The sequence below is a fragment of the Diceros bicornis genome, chromosome 6 (genome assembly GCF_020826845.1).
Source record: "Diceros bicornis minor isolate mBicDic1 chromosome 6, mDicBic1.mat.cur, whole genome shotgun sequence".
In the NCBI taxonomy this organism is placed as follows: Eukaryota; Metazoa; Chordata; class Mammalia; order Perissodactyla; family Rhinocerotidae; genus Diceros; species Diceros bicornis.
The window spans coordinates 12,811,204-12,831,790 of record NC_080745.1 but is presented as its reverse complement, the minus strand read 5'-3'; the positions used below and the strand labels follow the sequence as shown (position 1 = coordinate 12,831,790).

At 43.4% G+C, this 20,587-nt stretch overlaps 1 protein-coding gene across 1 annotated transcript in view; it reads left to right on the top strand.

The window, feature by feature from the left end:
• VSTM4 (V-set and transmembrane domain containing 4) overlaps positions 1-20,311 on the top strand; it is a 95,576-nt gene extending 75,265 nt beyond the window's left edge. Inside the window, exon 8 of the mRNA XM_058542857.1 lies at positions 18,675-20,311. Within this exon, the coding sequence (XP_058398840.1) occupies positions 18,675-18,800 (126 nt within the window). The 3' untranslated portion in view covers positions 18,801-20,311. The remainder of the gene's footprint in view (positions 1-18,674) is intronic.
• The last annotated feature ends 276 nt before the right edge of the window (positions 20,312-20,587 follow it).

Genomic DNA, 20,587 nt, shown 5'->3' with positions numbered 1-20,587 from the left:
CTTGTCCCTCACCTAGTCGCTGCCACAGCTGGCTCACACACCAGCCACTCCCCATGCATATGACTTCAGAGCCTTTCCTTGGGGCTCCCACAGCGCCTGGCCTTACCTATATTTTAGCATGCCCCATTCCACAGGGAAGTCATGTTTACCTGCCTGCCTTGACTTTCTCTTCCACTAGAACCACGTGGTTCCTTTGTACAAAGTGACCTCTACGTTGCTTATACTACAAAGGCTTCACAGTGTAGACGCCTTAGATAGTGCAGACAGTGGGAAGTGGTGTTTTTTAATTGTGCTAAAATACACATAACATAAAATTTACTATCTTAACCATTTTTGTGTACAATTCAGTAGTGTTAAGTACATCCACAGTGTTGTGCAGACAATCTCCAGAACTCTTTTCATCTTGCAAAACTCTGTGCTCATTAAACAACAACTCTCCACTCTCCCTCCCCCAGCCTCAGAAAACCATCCTCCTACTTTCTGTCTTTATGAATAGGTACCTCGCGTAAGTGGAATCGTATGGTATTTATCTTTTTGTGACTGGCTTATTTCACTTAGCATAACATTGTCAAGGATCATCCGTGTTGCAACATAAGTCAGAATTTCCTTCCTTTTTAAGGCTGAATAATATTTCATTGTATGTGTATCCCACATTTTGCTTATCCATTCATCTGTCCATAGACACTTGGGTTGCTTCCACATGTTGGTTATTGTGAATAATGCCACTGTGACCATGGATGTACAAGTATCTCTTTGAGTCCCTGCTCTCAGTTCTTCTGGATATATATCTAGAAGTGGAATTCCTGGATCATATGGTAATTCTATTTTTAATTTTTTGAGGAACTGCCATACTGCTTTACATAGCAACTATACCATTTTATATTCCCACCAACAGTGCCCAAGGGGTCTAGTTTCTCTACATCCTTGCTAACATTTGTTATTTTCTGTTTTTTAATAGTAGCCATCTTAATGAGTGAGTTAGTATCTCATTGTGGTTTTGATTTGCATTTCCCTAATGATTAGTGATGTTGAGCATCTTTTCATGTTCTTTTTGGCCATTTGTATATCTTCTTTAGAGGAACGTCTATTCTTTTCTCCATTTTTTAATTGAGTCGTTTGTTTTTTGTTGTTGAGTTGTAGAAGTTTTTTAGGTATTCTGGATATTAACCTCTTATCTGATATACAATTTGCAAATATTTTCACCTATTCTGTAGGTTGCCTTTTCACTCTGTTGATTGTGTCCTTTGATGCACAGAAGTTTTAAATTTTCATTAGCACTAGTTTTCAAGTCATCAGGGACCAGTCCTCATCATTGTGTCTCCAGTAGCGGACCTGGAACTTACAGAGTGTGTTGGGAATGAGTGAATGATTGAGGGCAGGGATCTGTGGTTGGAGCTCTAAGTCCTCACCACTCAAAGTGTGGTCCATGGCCTGGCAGCTTGTTGGAAAAGTAGGAGCTCAGGCCCCACCCTAGCCTACTGAATTAGAATCTGCAGCTCAACAGGATCCCAGATGAATCTGATGAGCATTAAAGTGTGAGAAGTGTGGCTCTGAATAACTTATCAAACTCAGTAGCAAGCTCTAGTTGGGTCCCTGTGGACAAGACAGAGTCACTGCTGCCTCTATTTACATTTTTGTAAGAGAGTTCAGCCCGCTAGGGAGAATGATGGGTTTTCTTATTTATCAACAAAGAGAAAATTTTACAGGGGTATCTGCTCCTAAGGTTTTTGTGACTCTCCTGCATTCCTGAAGACCTCTCCTGACACCAGGAAAGCTCATCCCGGCCTCAGCTGGGGGTAGCCCTGTCCTGTGATCTCCTAGGGCCCCCCACAGGAAGACAATTCTGAGATGTAGAGAATGTGTGACCAAGGCCTGCTTGCCTGGGATTCTCTCAAGTTTAAAGTCTGCAGTAAACCTGTCTCATCTCATGGAATCTGAAAGATTAGAGCACTCAAAACGGACATAAGGGACGCAGTTCATTCCATCATAGTTGAGAGGGAACCTGTCTTAGGCCCCGGCCTTCCACTGAGTGGTCAGCCCAAGACTGAGATGCCATGCCGTGTTCTGTGTTTGCCTGGTGTCGGGAAAGAGGCCCCTTCTCCCAGTCCAGTTTCGTTCTCAAGAACATACTGCCAAGACCAAGAAGAGTTTTTCTCTGATCAGTAGCAGAAGAGGGCTTTGCGGCACATTAGACACCAGCGATAGAATTCTGAGAGGATTTTAATAATAACACAAATCCCAGCAAAATTATTTCCAGAGGACATGCATTTCAGGTTTCTTGAAGGATGTTTATAATAAGCCGGAGAATTTCTCTTGTTGTCGTTAATGTGCTAGAACTGGTTTCAGTTAAATTTTACATGAAAAGGATATATTAACCTGCATAAAATATGTTCATAATCTCGATTTAAAATTAAAAAGAAGAAAAAAAGCCACAACCACTTGTACAATATATTGCCCCAAGTAAAAGCCTTGGGGAAAAAACACAAACTTTGCTTGTACCACGCTAGTACCATTTTTACAGAGATAAAATTCTATGCTCCCCTCGGTACACATGCACATCCCATTATTGTCACAGGGAGTTATGCACGTCTACTGGAGGGAAGAATAGTTGCCGAGGCTTCGGAAGGGATGAGAGTGGGGGAAACAGAAGTCATTTGATTTCACGGGCTTCCTCCCGTCCGCAGAGAGCAGGTGGCTGGGCCTTTGGTAAGTCGGAGGCGAGATCAGACCTCACTGGAAGTAGAAGTGGGAATGTCTTGTGTTAGGGACTGTTAGCCCTGACCCAGGGCTGTCATCTCCCTGCAGGCCACGAGGTTAGTGCCGAGGCCCCTCTGCTGCCTTGTGCTGTCCACAAACAGCTACTGGGTGCTTCTCAGCTGCTTCAGAGGCCGGGAGAGGTTGGTTGAGGCTCTGATTTTTATGAAGGATGGGCCAAGTGAAGCTGTTACTTTCAAGGAGTCTTTTAAGACTGGTAGCACCTTAAGCACTCCTTAGGAACCCCCTTTTGGGAGATAACGGGAATCCTGCTGCAGAGGGAGTCTGCCTCACCCTGTTCTAGAAGGATGATGTGGCTTTGTGCTTTGAGGAGGAAGGCGACTTTGGAATTGAGCACCTCAGGACTGTGGCTCTCCTGTTTGCTACATCATCCATTCATTCAGATCATTTTCCAACCTTCTACTTGCTCATTCCCCAAGCATTAATGGAGCACCAACAGGCAGTGTGTGAGTTGCTGTGGGGACAGGAGTGTGAGCCTTGGAGGCTCCTGACAAAGGGGGACAGGTGGCAGGGAGCTGCTGGGCCTGAGGATGGCCTAGGCTGGAGGCAGGCCCAGAGATCCAGCAGGTCCAGCCCATGAGTGGCCTCACCTGGTTGCACAGGCCCACCCTGCCCCCACAGGTCCTCAGGGCCCCACTCTGGGGCAGGCCTGGCCCTGTGTGTCTGCAGAAAATGTCCCCGCTGAGCGTAGCTTGTTTTCCATCTCAGCTCCGCTGATTTGCTGTCTTTATTGGGCAGTTCATTGCTGGCATCATTGCACTGCTGGGAAATTTTTCTTTTAACTTTTTCACTCTATTTTATTTTTGTAATCTCATGGAACAATATCATTTGTGCTCACATTTGATTTTTTTTAAAAGCCTATTTCATTTAAAGCCTCAGTTTTGTATGCAGAACACTTCGGAGTTGTTATTAAAAGACTTTTTCAATCTCGAGTAGAGAATACTGGAAATGACGTACCATTTTGGAAAAAAAAAGAAAAGAAAAAAAATCATCGATGTATCTGTAACATCAAGCTAGGCATACAAAGTATCAGGAAGAAAATCTGCATGTGAAATTCTGAGTTCCTGATAAACTAATGGTACATTTAAGGGGATTTTGTTTCCTTAGCCAGATTCAATTCCAATTTATTATAAGTTCCTAAAGCCGAATTTGTCTATTGTAGCAAGCACATGTGATGTCCAAAAGGCAATAAGACACAGGGCTTGTGAATTTATGATTAGAGTGTGCATGGAAAGATGAAGAATACGAACTATGAGTTCAATCATAGGTGCCCGTTGCCCACATTACATATGAATTCAACAAGTGAGCTAGCATACCTACTGCTATTTTATATTTGGTCTTCATGCTTGGTCTGTGCCCTGTGCATTGTGTCCACGACAGAATGCTAGTGGTGGTGATGATGATGATGAAGGTGTTGAAGGTGATGATCATGATGATAATGATTGTGATGGTGGTGATGATGGTGGTGATGATGATGGTGATGACAGTGATGATACACTCACTTCACTTCGATGATCCTTCATGCAGGCACTATCCCAGTGCTTATCAATATGAACATTGGGACAACCCTGACCTAAGCATTGTTATTGTCTCCATCTCATAGATGAGGCAGGGGAGGCACAGGGAGGTAAGTACCAGCACAAGCTCCCCCACCGCCAAGTGGCAGAGCTGGGTCTGACCAGGCACTTGGCCCCGGGTCCCTGTTCTTCCCCACTGGGCTCTGGGCTCTGCTGCCTCTCATCAAAAGCGCTCAGTAAGTCCTAGTCCAGGGTATTTTCTGTCCTGACCTCACTGGGTGGGTTTTTACGTGATGAAAGCTGCAATGGGGATTCTAAGTGGGGTGCACGAGTGGGGCTGGCAATTCAGAATAACAGAAAGTGAGCTTCCTTCCATAGGCTCTTATTCTCTGAGGTGGCCTCTGTTAGGATTTGGCTTATATTATCCTAAATATTTTTCTATGTATATACAAACTTATATCCATATCTATGTATATGTTCCCAAAACGTATACACAATTGAGTCCCAATCAGTGTAGGTCATGGCTATGGATTATGACAACTGCATTTCTGTGTGTTGAGTTCCTTAAAAATGAGAATGATCCTAAACAAAATGTTCGTACATTGAATTGTATTCTCATTAGTAATATATCAGGCTCATATTTCTACATCAGTACATACAGACCCACCCCATTCTTTTAATGACTGCAAAATGTTACAATATCATCGTTTCTTATATCTCTCTATCTATCTATCCATCTGTCTGTGTATCATCATCGTATGTCTGTGTTTTAACCTATTAAGTTGAAAGCCACGTGCAGATTTTCTATGATTCCAAACAGTTGAACCCAGGTGTCCTACTTCTCGGTGGAGTGTCCTCATGGAAACTCTAGATAGGCTGAAAGAGAAAAGAATCCCGTGGTTCTGCTCGTGATTTCCAAGAGCGTCCCCTTCCTATGTTCCTGAGGCCAAGGATATCCACAGGACAGTTTTTAATGATAGTGTCAGACTGGTTTTTGTTCCTTTTGTCTTAAACTCATTCAATCATTTATTTAAAAATGTGCATTGAGTATCTGTCTCCCATGTGCCAGGTAGTCCCTGAGTCAGGTATCTTCCTCAGAGCTGAGCTCCAGCCCACTCCTGTCCACTAGAGAGAGCAAATCTCTTTGACATCTTGAAATCAGCCACGTGGGAGGATTTACACATGTAAATCGTCAAATGCTACAATTCAGAGCTTTTTTCATGGAGAGCCAGTTGCTCAACAACTCATCAATTTCCCAGCACGCCGCTATGTGGCAGTGAATAAGTTTGACTGAGTCACTGCTTTCATGGAGCTGTGCGGTGTGATTAGAGGCCAGCTCTGGAACCAGCTCTGCCGCTTACTAGCTGTTGACCTTAAGCTTGCCGTTTCTGTGCCTTCGTTTCTGCATGTGTAAAGTGAGGATGGTAAGAGGAGTACTTTCTGCATAGAGTAGTTGGTACACTAAGTAAACATTAGGTGCTATTAGTACATTCTAGTGGGAGAAGACAGAAAATAACCAAATGGACGTACTTTATAACGCCAAGGGGTGATGCGTGCTCTGCAGAGGAGTAGAGCAGGGCTAGGCAGCCAGGGAGGGAGTGTGGTTTGATCGAGAGGGAGCCTCCTTGGAGCAAGGGCCTGATAAAGTGAGAGAGCAAACCACGCTGCTATGTAGGGGAAGAATATTCCAGGCAGAAAGCACAGCCCAGGCAAAAGCCCGGAGGTGGGCTATGAACAAGGAGTACCGTCCAGGTGTCTCCAAGGAGCACAAGGAGACCAGCACGGCTGGAGTGCTGCTCACCAAGAGGGGCGTGTGGTGCGAGCAAGGGTCAGAGGAGTGCCAGGGTGAGATCGTGAAGGACCAGGATACTGAGAGGGACTCTGGATTTTGTTCTAAGTGTGATGAGAAACCACTGGAGAATTTTTTGCAGAGCAGTGAGTGGCATGGTTTGACTTACCTTTTTAGAATGATTATCTTTCCTACTATTAAAAAAATATGACTGGATTTATTTGGCACGGACCTGAGGCCCAGTGGCACCCATCAGAATCTGTCACATGATGATTTCCAAATGATCTCTGAGTGTCTTCTTCTCTCTGCCTCTAAATATTTCAAAGGGACCAATTCTTAAAACAACACTTGTTTGTACTCTACAATAAAAGTTATAGTAATAATAAAAATAATTGAACACTTGTGTAGCATTTACTGTTTACCTACCAGGCAATTTTCTAAGTACATTACATGTATTCATGCATTTAATCCTCAAAACAACCCTGTGGGATAGGTACTTTTGTGAGTCACTTTACAGATGAGGAAATGGAGGCACAGAGAGGCTAAGTAACTTGCCCTGAGTCACACAACTAGTAAATGGCAGTCTTTCTGTCTCCGAGAGTCCATGCTCTTAAGTACCACTAGGCAGACCCTTGCACAATCTGATGAATCTAGAAGAGTGTTCAAGATTGCAATTGATTAGAAGATTGAGAATGGTCAAGATTGAAGATTCTCAGAGTGGACTTCTACATAGAAGTAGATAACCAAACACTCTCTTTTTCTGAGCATAAACACTCTCTTGAATAATACTGCCAGTAAAAGTACTTTGGGAAGGCAGCTGGGAACACATACATCTATGGCCCATGGGGAGGAGAAAATGAGTGACTGTATTAGATCATGAAGCTATCACTGTGCCACTGTGAAAAGTTTCATGTATCAGGACCCTCCCCAAGAGCATTATCTGTAATCGCATTTTAGCTTCCAAAACGTACGTTGGTGAAATCTAGAGACATCCATCTGTCTGATGGCTTGTAAAGCCTCGGGCCTTTCTGTGTGTGGCATTAGCAGGTTCTGTAGCTGGTCACTTCTGTCTGTCTTCAGAGCATTTAGCCAGGGGCATGTGACTTTCTGTCACGTTGAATTCATTCTGGGAATGCACTTTGCTAAATATCCTTTGAATTCTCCAGACTTGAGAGTGTGATGTGAGTTTGCTCTGCCAAAGTGACTTCATCCAACTCAGAGTGCCAACAATCCTAGACAGGACTTTGAAATCTTCATCTCCATCCAAGACTTCTCTCCTGAGTTCCAGATCCTCTCTAATCCTTCCAAAGTCCGAGAGAATACTGGGTTATTGGCCATTAGTCATTGGGAAACCATGTGGAAGCCAGGTGCTGGTAGGAATCTGGGCAGATATAGTCCCTAGGCAACAGAGGAAGTGGGCATTCTGTGCCTCAGAGAGCACCTACGTCCCCATGTGCGATGACCAAGGGTCCTGGTGTCTAGACCTGGGCTCAGATTGTTGAGACACGCCTAAGTCAGCAGTCACAGCTGCATGCTGAATTTGGGGAGTGCAGCTGAATTCCAGCCCTCACCTCTGAGTGAGGATTCTGGTATTAGTTATGCTGCTATAGCCGGAGGTCCCAGTGGACCAATGACAGCTCCAAGGAGGTGGCAAGAGTAGACCTGGCATGTGGCTCCAGCGGTTACCTCAAAAAATTCCCTGCACGTCTCCAGTTCTACCCCATCAATACTCAACTTCATAGTTCCACCTGTCCAAGTGGCACCTCTAATCTAGAGTCTGTTGCCACCTCACGTACAGCCTGGCCAAAGCGGAGCCTGCACCCTTGTCACCTCCATCCCATGCTGGTCAGAGGTGACCTGTTCCTTTCTCGGAGGCTAGGCATCTTGGGGGGATGAGACTGTGGAGAGAGGCAAGGGGTCACCTATAGGCATTCCAACGTGATTCTCTCCTTCTCCTTCGTTGTCCACTCTACTCAGTGTCAGCTCCATGTGTCTCCCCTTGGGGGGTCTTGGGTTCTGAACCCTCAAGTGCTCTGTCCCTCCACACCAAGCCAGGCCCCTGGCCTCTGATGAGGGTGGGGTCAGCTCCCTTCTCCCCACTTCCCATTTAGTTGGAGCTCATACTGCCCATTGAGCAGTGAGGGCCTGTTCTGAAAACTCACTCTCTCCAGGTCATGCCAATGAGGCTTTCCCATTGTCTTCAGAAGACATGGGAAGGTGTTTTCCCCCTTGGGATTTCAGGGACTGCTGTTTGCCTGCTGGCTCACCTGGGTACAAGGCATTCACATCAGAGCCTTAGTCACTGCTTCCGACCTTGCGCTTGTGAGTGCTGGGCACTGCTGCTGAGCTGAGTGTGGATCTGGGGTGGGACTGCCTGGCTCTGAGTCCGGACTCTACCCAGCAATGGCTGCATGACCTTGAGCAAATATCCTGCCTTTTAAAAGCTAGTTTGCTCGTCTGTGAAGTGGGCATGACCATTGGACCCACCTCTCAGGGCTGGTGTGAGGATTGAATGAGATGGGGAAGATGAGCTAACATTTGCTGAGTTCTGATCTCAGAAGGACCGATTCTCAACCACCACACACTGCCATCTCCCAAAGTCACTTCTGGATTGCATTTTTTGTTCCATCATGTGACATCTCTGTCTTGGAAAGGTGTCTCTCCTGTCGGTTTTGATTCTTTATTGTCATTTAACATGCACCTCAGGGAATTCCACTTCTTCTTTTCATAATATGTCTAAACATAAATAAGTATGCCAGTCGGCAGACCTATGGAACTCAAAATTAAGTCAAGTTCACATTCAAGGCATGTTGGTTCTGACAGGACCGAAAGGGACCATGCCATAGTTTTATTTCCTGAGTTTGGACCTCTGGATATCCTTTGAGGGCCCTCCATCAAGTAGAGCTTCTGGGAGTGCACAGCCTCCACCTCCTCGGTGGCCATGGTTATGTGTGTGGACATTGTGAGGGGAGGGTTGGTTTTACCAGGTGCTCCTCTGTTGAATAAAAAATGAGCACTTATCTTGAAGGGAGAAGAGGAAGTCTGCCCTCGATAATATGTAATTCTCTCTTGGGTAAATAGATTCCTGATAGTGCAACTCGGTAGAACTGCAATCACATTTTTTAACTCTAAGGTGACGTTAGCATAAACAGCCATGTCCTGGTTATTGATCTGTTGCTGTGATAATGGTATTACCCAATTGAACTTCTGACATTGGAGAACTTGCAGTGGCTACAACTGCATTTCTCCTTTATTCCTGCAACTTAATTCAACTTGCACATCCAACTGTGATCTCTATGAAAAAATGTTGTTTTGCAGGAGTCTACATAGAATGTTAAATCTCTCTGTCTCTCTCTCTCTCTCCTGGTAGGAATGTTAACTTTTGGCTTGAGTCTTGGAAACACACCTACAAAATGAAATACTCAGAAACTACCAATTAGGAACTTGAAGTGTCGTGTGTTCCCAAGAGGTGCAACAACTTCTGAATTCTTTGGGGTTGACTTTTCTGGTGTTAGTCAGATCAATTAAATCCTTCCCCAAAGACATACTTTCCATAATCATCACTCTGAGACTGGGGGAAAGAAGGGCTTAAATTAGAAGTGGGAGGTCCAGCCTGGAGGCTATCATCTGCTGTTGCAGCATCTCACTACTGGCAGAACAGAAGGACGGGGATGGAAGACATGGCATTTCAAACTCTGAAACTTGCATACTCACTTTGTTACATGTAGAGTCCAGAAGATTCCGTCACTGCAGTAGAAAACCCATCCGGGTGGTAATCCTTTCCTAATTCTTCTGAGGGAACACTGTGCTATATGGGAATTTAATCTGGCTCAGCGGCCATCGGTGAGCACTTGAGTTCAAGTCTAGGATTGGTGAGGTCCTTAAGGGCAGTGAAAAGGCAATTACTGGACCACTAGCACCTACTAGAATGGCCGAAATAAAAAATACTGACAGTACCAGTGCCAACAAGTATGTGGAGCAACTAAAACTCTCAGACATTGCTGGTGGGAGGGAAGAATGGTGCAGACATTCTGGACAAGTAGTTTGGCAGCTTCTTATAAAGTTAAACATACGCTTTCCATCTGCCCCACTCCTGGGTGTTTATCCTAGAGTAACACAAATGTCATACAAAAGCCTACACATGACTATTTATAGCAACTCTCTTCGTAACTGCCAAAAACTTGAAACAACCCACATGTCCTCAGCAGATGAGGGGATAAGCAGACTGTGGTACGTGGCACACCATGGAATATTCCTTAGCAATCAAAAGGAACAAACTATTGATACATGAAACAACTTGGATGGATCTTGAAGAAGTTATGCTGAGGGAAAAAAGCAAATCCAGAAAGGTTACCTACTGTATTATTCCTTCCATATGACATTCTCTAAGAGACAAAACTGTACTGACAGAAAACAGATCAGGGGGTGCCAGGGGATAGGGCTGGAGGGAAGACGTGACTACAGAGGGTAGCATGAGGAAGTGTGATGGAATTGTTCTGTGTCCTGTCATGGCGGGGGTCACAGAAATCTGGACATGTGTTAAAATGCATACAACTGTCCACCTAAGAAATTACTCTTGCTGCACGTCATTTAAGAAAATTAATTTTTTTTTTTTGTGAGGAAGATTGTCCCTGAGCTAACATCTGTGCCAGTCTTCCTCTATTTAGTATGTGAGTCACCACCACAGCATGGCTTAATGAGTGGAGTAGGTCCACGCCCGGGATCTGAACCCATGAACCCTGGGCCGCTGAAGTGGAGTGCGCAAACTTAACCACTACACCACCAGGCTGGCCCGTAAAAAGTTTTAAAAATCTTTGTGTCATGGGAGACATAGCAGGAGGCTTGAGAGACCTGTAATCCTAGGCTGGGGGTGCACACGTGTGTGTACACATGTGCGTCAACATAGGGACACACTTGCAGGGGGGGCATTGCCCACATGCGAGCACATAGCTCAGGAGCATACCTAGAAAGTTCTTAAATTTCATTTATATAAGTACATTAGTAATAATTTATTTATTATAAAATCCCTTCATTCTTTGGCCAGTGGGCAGTTCTGTGACCGTATTATTAGAGAGAGAGAGAGAATCTCAGTAGGTCTGAGTGCAGTCCCAGAAGACTTCAAGAGGGTGGGCAGTGGTGTGGGGGAGGATGTGGTGCTGGTGGAGTTGGGGGCCCTCACAGAGGCCTGGTTGGGTTTTGAAGGAATAGGGGTCCATTTGGGTAAGAGGGGAGAGGGAACTCCATCCCGAGGAAACAGCGTAAATACAAACCTGAAGTCCCCTCACCTGTGCCTGTGTGGGACGTTTCGGGAGGGTCCTGGGAGGGAGGCTGAGAGCAGACCACGTAGGAGAGTTGGCGTCTATAGCATAACCCTTGGCACTCTCAGCAGCGGCAGGGTCTCCAGAGTAAAGAAATGCCTTCCCTTGGGCTTTTGCAACCTGCAACATTTATTGCTAGAGGACTTCTCTGATATTCTAAACAGAGATCAGGAAGAGCCTCAAGGCAGGTATCAGTGGGTTTTTCTGTTGTGAAGGAATAAATCCTCTAGCCTTGCTTCTGGCTCGTGTTGACACCTGTATCGTGAGCCCCATCCCCTCCTGTGCTACTCGCCAGTGGGCTGGGCCCTTTTTCACAGCATCCGGGTCAGCAGGCTGCAGCTGCCATGATTGCCGAGAGCCACCAAAGATTACATGCCACCAGCCGCTTCCGCTTAGCCCTGGGAGTGGGGATTCCCACAGCCTTGATTTATTTTATGTATTTCACTTTATCTTGAAACATATTGGCATTTATTTGTCTTTTACAACAAGATATCTGGGCATAGGCCAGGGCCACTGCCAGTACATGTGGCACGTTCGTGTAGACTGTAATAAAGTGTCTCTTCTGAATAGACAAATTACAAAGAGCTCCCCACCCTACTGGAACAGCCCTGCAGCCTAGAGGATGCCTTGGGAGAGCTGAGCGTGGAGTAAATGTCAACCCTTGGTCACCCAAAACTGGAGACCTTGGGTTACCGAGGCCACAGAGACGAGGCCCCTCTGTCTTTTCTCTCTGCTCTCTTGAGCATGTTGGCCTTGGTTCCCATTCTTGTAGCCTCGAGATCTCAAGATCTACTTCATTTATTTTTCACTGGGAGGAGACAAGACGCCTTGCTCCAGAAGGTCTGAGCACACTGATGTGTTATCACTGCCCTGGACCAAGGAGCCCTTTTCTGTGGGATTTTTCTGTCTTCTGCTCAACACTTGCTAAACCTCATCCCAGACTCTTCCTGAGTTTTGCTTCTCCTTATGTCATCAGCGTGAGAAGTGGCAACAGAAGAGGTGGCTTCAGAGACCTGCAGAGTGGCAGGTGGGGGCACAGGGATTCGGGCAAAAACAACCTGCTCAATAAAACTGACTCCTCCTCACTCAGAGCTCCGTTTGCTCGGTCATAAGGATGTGGATGACCATGGGTTCTGTCCCCGCCCCAGGTTCAGTTCAGAGGGCAGGACTGTCGTGTCGTGGGTGGCCCATTATGCGGATGGAGGCAGCCATGCCTGGGCCTCGGTTGCTGCCTGTGGTAGCTTCCTTCTCATGCTGGAGCCAGTTGCCCTTCTTATTAGTGAGAATATAAACGCCAGTCCCCGTCCCTTCTTCCCTAAAAGCTGTGGGTATACAGTCGGGGTTCTCCTGGGCGTAGGCTGCCATGATGCAGCTAGATTGTTACAGCCCAGGGTGAAGCCAAGCCGTGCGGGCAGGGCCGCTAGGGGTGGGAGGTGTGTGTGTGTGTGTGTGTGTGATGTGGGGTACTATCTGAGGGAGTCCTAGAGCCTCTCTGCTCCAGCCTTGTTCCTCACTGGATACGGGGGTAAATGCATCAGACTTTATTGCCCTTCCACTCCTTGAGAGAGGATGGCTCTCCACGTGTTGACGTAAAATGCATTGATCTGTTGTGTTCACCCACCCTGATCAGGTAGTTTGTCTCCTCTCCCGCGAAGGCAGGCTATTTCCTCTTCTCCCCTTCTCTTCTAATATATTCGTTTGCTCAGGCTGCCGTAACAAAGTACCACTGGGTGGCTTAAACAACAGAAATTTATTTTCTCACAGTCTGGAGGCTAGCATTTCAAGATCAAGGTGTTGGCAGGGTTGGTTTCTTCTAAGGCCTCTCTCCCTGGCTTGTAGATGGCCTTTTCCTCTCTGTGTCTTCACATGGTTGTCCCTCTGTATATGTCTGTGTCCAAATCTCCTCTTATAAGGACACCAGTCATATTGGATTAGGGCCCACCCTAATGACCTCATTTTACCTTAACTACCTGTTTAAAACTCTGTCTCCAGATACAGTCATATTCTGAGGAACTAGGGGTTAGGGCTTCCACATATGAATTTTGCAGGGACAAAGTTCAGTCCATAACAGCTGATTTACTAGAATCTGTTCCTTATCTGTCAAAAGATATCCAGGGCTATTTAGTTCACACAGTTCTTGGCAACTCATGAAGAATTCAGAACATATACAAATGGATAATATTTTAGCTGACTCTCTAGAGAGAAAGTAATGACACCAAAACATTGATTTATTCAGCACGTGTGTTTAGCATTTCTGAGTAGGCACTTGTCGTGTCAAAATCTTTACATACATCGTCTCATTTAAGTCCTCATTTACATCAACAAGGTAGATCCCTGAGTGCCAGTGATGGAACTAGCCCACAGTCACACAGCTGACATTTGAACTGAGTCCACATTCCTCCTGCATCCGTGCTCTGCAGTCAGCCACAGGATGATGGCCTCGGGGCCCCTCTCCTCTCCATGAACACTTCCTTTGCACTGAGAGTTAGATTTTTCTTTTATTTCAGCCTTCCTCGGGTGTGTCGACACGTGTCTATGTCTGAACCTCCATCCCCGCTTGCTCATAGAATCTTCCTCCAGAGTAAGGAGTGGATTCTCCCAGGCTGGGAGGAAATGTATGAAAAGTAGTATTAAAGATACATAAAACAAACGGGTTTAGAACAGACAAGATACCAAGTTGAACACAAATGGCAGGCCTTGATGGGAGGAATAGGGAGAGAAAGTGACCAGGAGTCTCTGCAGAGTCAAGCTCGACAGTCCTGGGAAAGAGGAAACGACGCAGTTGCTTCTCACACGTGGAGCAAGTTCTAGGGCTTTTTCTAAAGGATACTAGCAGGACTTCCCAGAAGTCAGTCCACTTGTGCTGTCTGTTCCTCCCCTCTCCTGCTTTCCAGTGAAGACAGCAACAGCAGAGATAAGTGTAAAGCTAATGTCTGAGGCCTGGAAATCCTACTTTCAGCAATTTCCTTTGTGTTTCAGTGGAATCTATAGCTGTTGCAAGAGTGTGTGAAGAGCCAGCTCACGACTATTTAAGTCTGTACTCTTGAGTGCGAATGCCCCATATCTCCTGCACCCCCCAAGAGGAGGATGGGGGCTTGGCTTGCAGAGTGTCATTTGAGGGCCAGCAACTGGCAGGGAACTCACAGAAGTGCTTCCTGATTCATCTTCAGAGCCCCACCTACTGTACTCCATCCTTGAATTGCCGGAGATGCCGAGAGTGGTTCCTTAGCTTAAGCCCAGGGCATGTTTGTACTGTCAAGGTCGCAGACACCACCTGAGATACAGGTGGGGCCCTGCAGCAGGCCCCTCACCCTGCCTCTGCCCCATTGCAATCACCTGCTTTACCCCTTACATCTGCTCCTGGCCCCTGGTTTTACTCCAGTTGTGTAGTCTTTCCTGGTCTTACTGAGAAGCCAATAATTTTCTGTAAGCTACTTCTCAGGGCACCTAAACCTGCCATGAAAGCACCAGTGCAGCAAAAGGTAGCTTGGTGAAACTGGTGAGGAGTCCACATTTGCCCCCTCTCACTGGCCGTTAGGAATTTATTTCCAGTTAAACAAGCTGGGCAATGTAATTAAGCGCATGGTTGATGGTGACAGCCAAGTGTGCCTGCCAGAAAAACAATAGATTCTCTAAAGGTGCCAAGGATTGATGTTACGTGTCGTCTGTTGGAAACTGTATACACTTCACAATTCAGAGCCTCCTGTGTGCTGCCTCATATCTTCAATCAAATTATTATATTCCAGAAATATGCATAAGGGAAATGATTGCACACTTTTTATGGTGGGCTGTTGCTTGTAGCAGTAATTGAAGTACCTTTCCACTTATGAAAGTACTAATTTTATTTGTTTTTATTGCTTTTCTAGATGCAATTATTTATTTAGTGTGCTTTGGCTTTATTAAATTATGTTTACTATAGGAACATCATAAAAATGTATGAAAACAACACATCAGCCAAGCCAGCCTGGTGACCTGTATTGAGAGAGCTAGTGTTATTTTTCATATCCAAACGTAATAGAATAACTTAAGAATAAACAGATAATCTACACTAGAAAACAATGCGATTTCAAGGTAATATAATAAAACACCTGGGCAATATGATTTCATAAATCTTGGTTCTAAAATTTACATGAGTTGGGTTTTGCAGGCTTATTTGAGGACACATGGCGTTTCTAAATGGAATCATTATAATGTGAAATGTAATTAAACCGAAAGGCAAGATGTAAAGAGGATTTTTTTGGCTGGTGAGATACGGGCAGCTAAGAATCAATGTAAAGACTTTTGGTGGCAAAAGACAAGCAGGAGGCTCTCATCCCTATAGATGTCCTTAAGTTTGAAATTTAAAAATGGCCAATTTGTAAAGGTTGTGGGACAACTGCCCCTGACCAGTAGGGTCTGGCTGGAAGGAGATCCTCACATATGCTCCGTGTCTCTGGCTCCATGTCCTATTAAGACCATCTCAAAAGAAAAGAGGCTTTTTGCTTTTGGCATTCTTTTTAAGAAACTTTAATTGAATGTGAGTGGTTTACTTGTCCTAAATTTTGGCAAGATAACCAAGGTATAAGCACAAAAAAGCAAAAATCAAAATAAAACAAGAACACAACCACACACAGAAAACAAAAAAGGCAAAAGCAGGGCTGCTTCAGTGACAGTCACGTGTCTTTGATGACTATAAATTAGTGACTGACTTTTATTTTTCTAATTATGAATTAAAATTAATTAATGTGTCGTTTAAATACGTGTGCCCACTACAAAATTCAAAAGGTAACAACAAATCTGTACAAGAAAGGGTGAATCTCCCTCCCGCCAACCAGTTTACTTCCCCGGAAGGAACTATGGATACCAGGTTCTTGATTTTCTAAGCAAGTTCCAGGGGTTTTCTAAGCATATAAAATATATACACACATATTTACTCCTGTACACATATTTACACGAATGTGTGTACAACATGCAGCACACATGTAGCTCCGTCATTCCTCCCAAGGACTGCACCGTATACTCCGTTGTATGAATGCACCAGGCTCCTCTGATGTCCATTTAAGTATTTCTAATTTTTTGCTTGTGCCAAGAAACACTTCCACCAAGACTATACAAGAAGTCCTGTGTCTTTCTGTTTCTTTTGGAACGTTTTTTTGATGTTTGTCAACTTGGAAGACAAAAACTGATGTCCAAGTGTGATTTTAAATCATGATTCCTTTATTATGAGAGAGATTGAGTCTCATGTCAGGTGTGTAAGAGCTTTTGTGTCTCCTTTCCTGTGAACTATCTGGTCCTGTCTGTTGGTCTTTGCTTCATTTTCTAATGGATTGTTGGCCAATATCTTTACTGAATTGTAAGGCCCTTTGATATGAGTTGCAAATATTTTCACCACATTTTCAATTGTCCTTTGACTTTATTTAGAGAATATTTTGCCATGTCTAGCATGAAAATGTACATATCTTTTTTGTTGCTCCTAGATTTTGTATCATACTTTAAAATACCTTCCATATGCTGATATTATTTTTAAAAAATTTCCCCACATGTTCTTCTAGAACTTTCGTGTGTTTATTTTCCACATTAGAATTTTTAATTCATCCAGAATTTGTCTGGTGTAAAGAATGATAATAGGGGTATGATTTTTTTTTCAAAAAGCTACCCAAGTATCCCAACATTTATTGAAAAATAATATTTGGGTTAATTTCTGGACTGTCTCATCAGTCCCGTTGACATATATGTCTATTAATTTGCCAGCACCATAGTATTTTAATTATTGCAGCTTTATATTTTTAATATCTCTAGAATTGAATCACCAGTTATGCTTTATTTCAATAATGTTCCTTAATCATGGTAAGAAAATATATACCTATGACTACATTATTCAAAATGTTTTTAACAAAATTTTTTTTTAATTTTATTAAATGCTTTTTCAGCATCTATAGAGATAACCTTAGTGGTTTTTCTTATCTGTTGTGAATTATATTAATAGATTTTTCTAATATTGAACCATCTTTGCATTCTTGGAATAAAATCAGCTTGAACATGATTATCTGTCTTTTAATGTGCTTCTTCATTCTCTCAGAGTAAATTTGATTTAAAATTTATGTTAATAAATGAGATTGTTCTGAAATATATGAAAATTTTCTTCTCTTTTAAGGCTCTGGATCAGTTTAATTACATTGAAATTATCTGTTCCTTAAAGGAATTTCTTTTAGAAATTCTCCTATAAAACTGCCTGGGCCTGGTGTTTTTGAGAGAGAGCTCTTTGACAATATTTTCTTTCTTTTTCTTCCTCTCTCCCTCCCTTCCTTCCTTCCTTCCTTCCTTCTCTTTTTCTTTCTTTTTTTTTTTTGGATGATAATTAGTACATTCACATTTTCTGGAGTTAATCTTTATAATTTGTATTTTTCTGGAACATTACTCGTTTTATCCTGTATTTCAAAATTTTTTTCAATAAGCTGAGCAGGGTAGTTTTTTTTAATTTTAAAAATTACATTAATTTACATTATATCCCCTTTCTCATTTCCTATTTTATTCATTTATGCTTTTTTCTTTTTATTTTGATTAATTTATTTTCAGTTTCTTTTATTGGTGTTTTCCAAGCGTAAGCTTTTAGATATTTTTATTAATTCTACTGTTTTTCTCTTTTCTGATTCATACAGTCTGGTTTTAATTGTATTGGTTCTTCCTTCTGCTTTTCTTTCATTTATTTTGTTCTTTTTCTAACTCGTTTAGCTGGATGCTTGATCCATTTAATTCATATTGTTTAATATAAACATTTAAAGCTATAATTTTTCTCTGAGTACTGCATTCTTTGTGTTTTCACAAGTAGTATTTTTTTATCATTATTTTCAAGATATTTTGAAATTTTAGTTTTATATAGGTTAAGTCATTTAAGAAAATTTCTAGATGGTGGCATTCTAGTTTTGTTATTAATTTCTAGGATTTTTTCTTTCTGTCTCTACTTTTATTTTTTACTTTTATCAGAGAGTGTTAGTTACATTATTTTCACTTTTCAGAATTAAAGTTTACTTTGTGGCCTAACATTTAATCATATTTTGTTAGTGTTCTCTGTCAACTTGAAAATAAATCGTAGTGCTTCTTTGCAGGGCGTAGTGTTCTGTATAAGACAATGAGATCTATCTTATTTGTGTGATTTAGGTTTTATATATCCTTTTAAACATTTTGCCCATTTGTTCCCCTTTGAATCTCCAAATGTTATGAAAATGCATGCCTGATGAATGTGTGATGTAGAACTCCCTGTGGTCAGCTAGAATTGTGTTGTGTTTTGTCTTATAGCCGAAGATTGCTGAGGAAAACTTGACCTATGCCGAGCTGGAGCTGATCAAACCCCACCAGGCTGCCAAAGGCATCCCTACCAGCACTGTCTACGCCCAGATCCTCTTTGAGGAGAACAAACTGTAATGCTGCGCCCTCTTCCGCGGTCCTATTTAATACCTGTCACCCCAGTTATTTATGAAACCTTGGAAACAAAGTCCTTATTTTTGTATTTTCACTTGTACCTTCTATGTGGTGGGGAGCCCCTTTGCTACGGCATTCCAGGTGCCTTCAGAGAGGTACGAGGCTCCTCTCCACAAAGAGTAGGGGCCACACCCTTGGACAAATCTCCCAGGACAAGATTTTTCTGGGTCTGCGCCCTGAGGGGTGAGGACTCTGATTCTGAGAGCACCTAAGGAGATTTTCTGCTGAGCCAAACCCCTTCACGTTCTTCTTTCTCTGGGTTTTTATATTTTTCGAATCTTTTTTAAATCTTGATTTTAATCTTCTATTCCTCCTGTATCCGTGATATCAAGCTCATAGTATATAGCTAGAGGAAATGCCATTATAGACCAAAGTGTGAGCTGGTAGATATGTAATAATTGGTTTTCAAAGAATCAGGCAACATTGCTGGGGCACCCAGAGCACAGCAAACTGCTTATTGCAAGCAGTCATTTAAGATAGTGTCTCTTATTTTAAATAGTGCACCAACTCTGGTGATTTAAGGGCAGAGTCCAGGTTGTGGGGAAGTCTGAGGTCTAAGCTGACAGTGAGCTGTCTCTGAATCCCCTGGTACCTGTTTCCCTACCCATGGCCACCCAGGGGTGCAGAACAAGTAAAACATCATTCTAAACGGCCTCCACCCCTTGAACGTGAGTATCTATACTGGTATAGAACTTATATTCTCCAAGAAGTTCTCACACACCTTTTTCCAAAGGAGCAGGAGAGTTTGCCATCATTTGACACACTGGAGAAAGCGGACCTCTTGGAAGTGTGCCAAGGTTACCAACTCTAATTGAATGTGCATTCATGTGAGAGCAAAGTCTTCTGCCTGGTTCCCCCAGGGTAGGAGAGTAGGAAGTACAAGCCGAGCTGGAAAAGGCTATCCTGACCACCCCACTGTTACAGAGTGTCTCGCTCGCTCAACTCAACTTTGCATGTGAATTCTGCTAGCTTTGGGTGGGGGTCAGGCCGGGATGTGTGGCGTGTAAATCCATGAGGAAGTTGCCCTGTGGACCGGTGTGACATCCAGCATCTCACTGAAGACGGGTCCATTCTGGAAGAGAGCCATCCTGTCAACCGTGTTGTTAAGGACACATGATGTGTGCGTGTGCTCTGGGCGGTTATTTGCTGCACGCTTACAGAGGTAGTTTGGCTTTGTAATGGACCGTGTATATATGGTAAATGATATATTGTAAACCCAACCTTGAGTGTGAGTTGTGCCCCTCTGTATAGCCATGTGAACTTGATCGAGTTTCTTATCCCCTAATTGTCTCAGCTCCATGTTTGTGTAAAGATGACATAACCTCTCATAGAATTCTCGTAATGAGATAATGATATTGCAAGTTTCTAGACACTATAAATTGCTACGCCCATACACAGTGTTAATATTCATGCTAAAGCCAGTCCACATTTTCAAAATAAAAATGTCTTTACTGTTTAAGGCTCTCATTGCAATAACTTTAAAAAGTACATATTTGTCTTTGAACTTAGCTCTGCAGTAACACTCGCAAAGAGCCACGATAGCTTCTGAATGCTTCTCGTGGTTTACTGGAAATGGCCCAAATTGGGAGCAGGTAGTAATTTTCCAGAAGCAGAAATAGCCTGACTTTACAAAGAGGAAGTCATTCTCTCCGGCCTTCACCTGCATCTCATTCCCTCCCTCTCTGCCACGTTTCAAAGATAGTGAATAAACCACACAGCTTTTGAGGAAG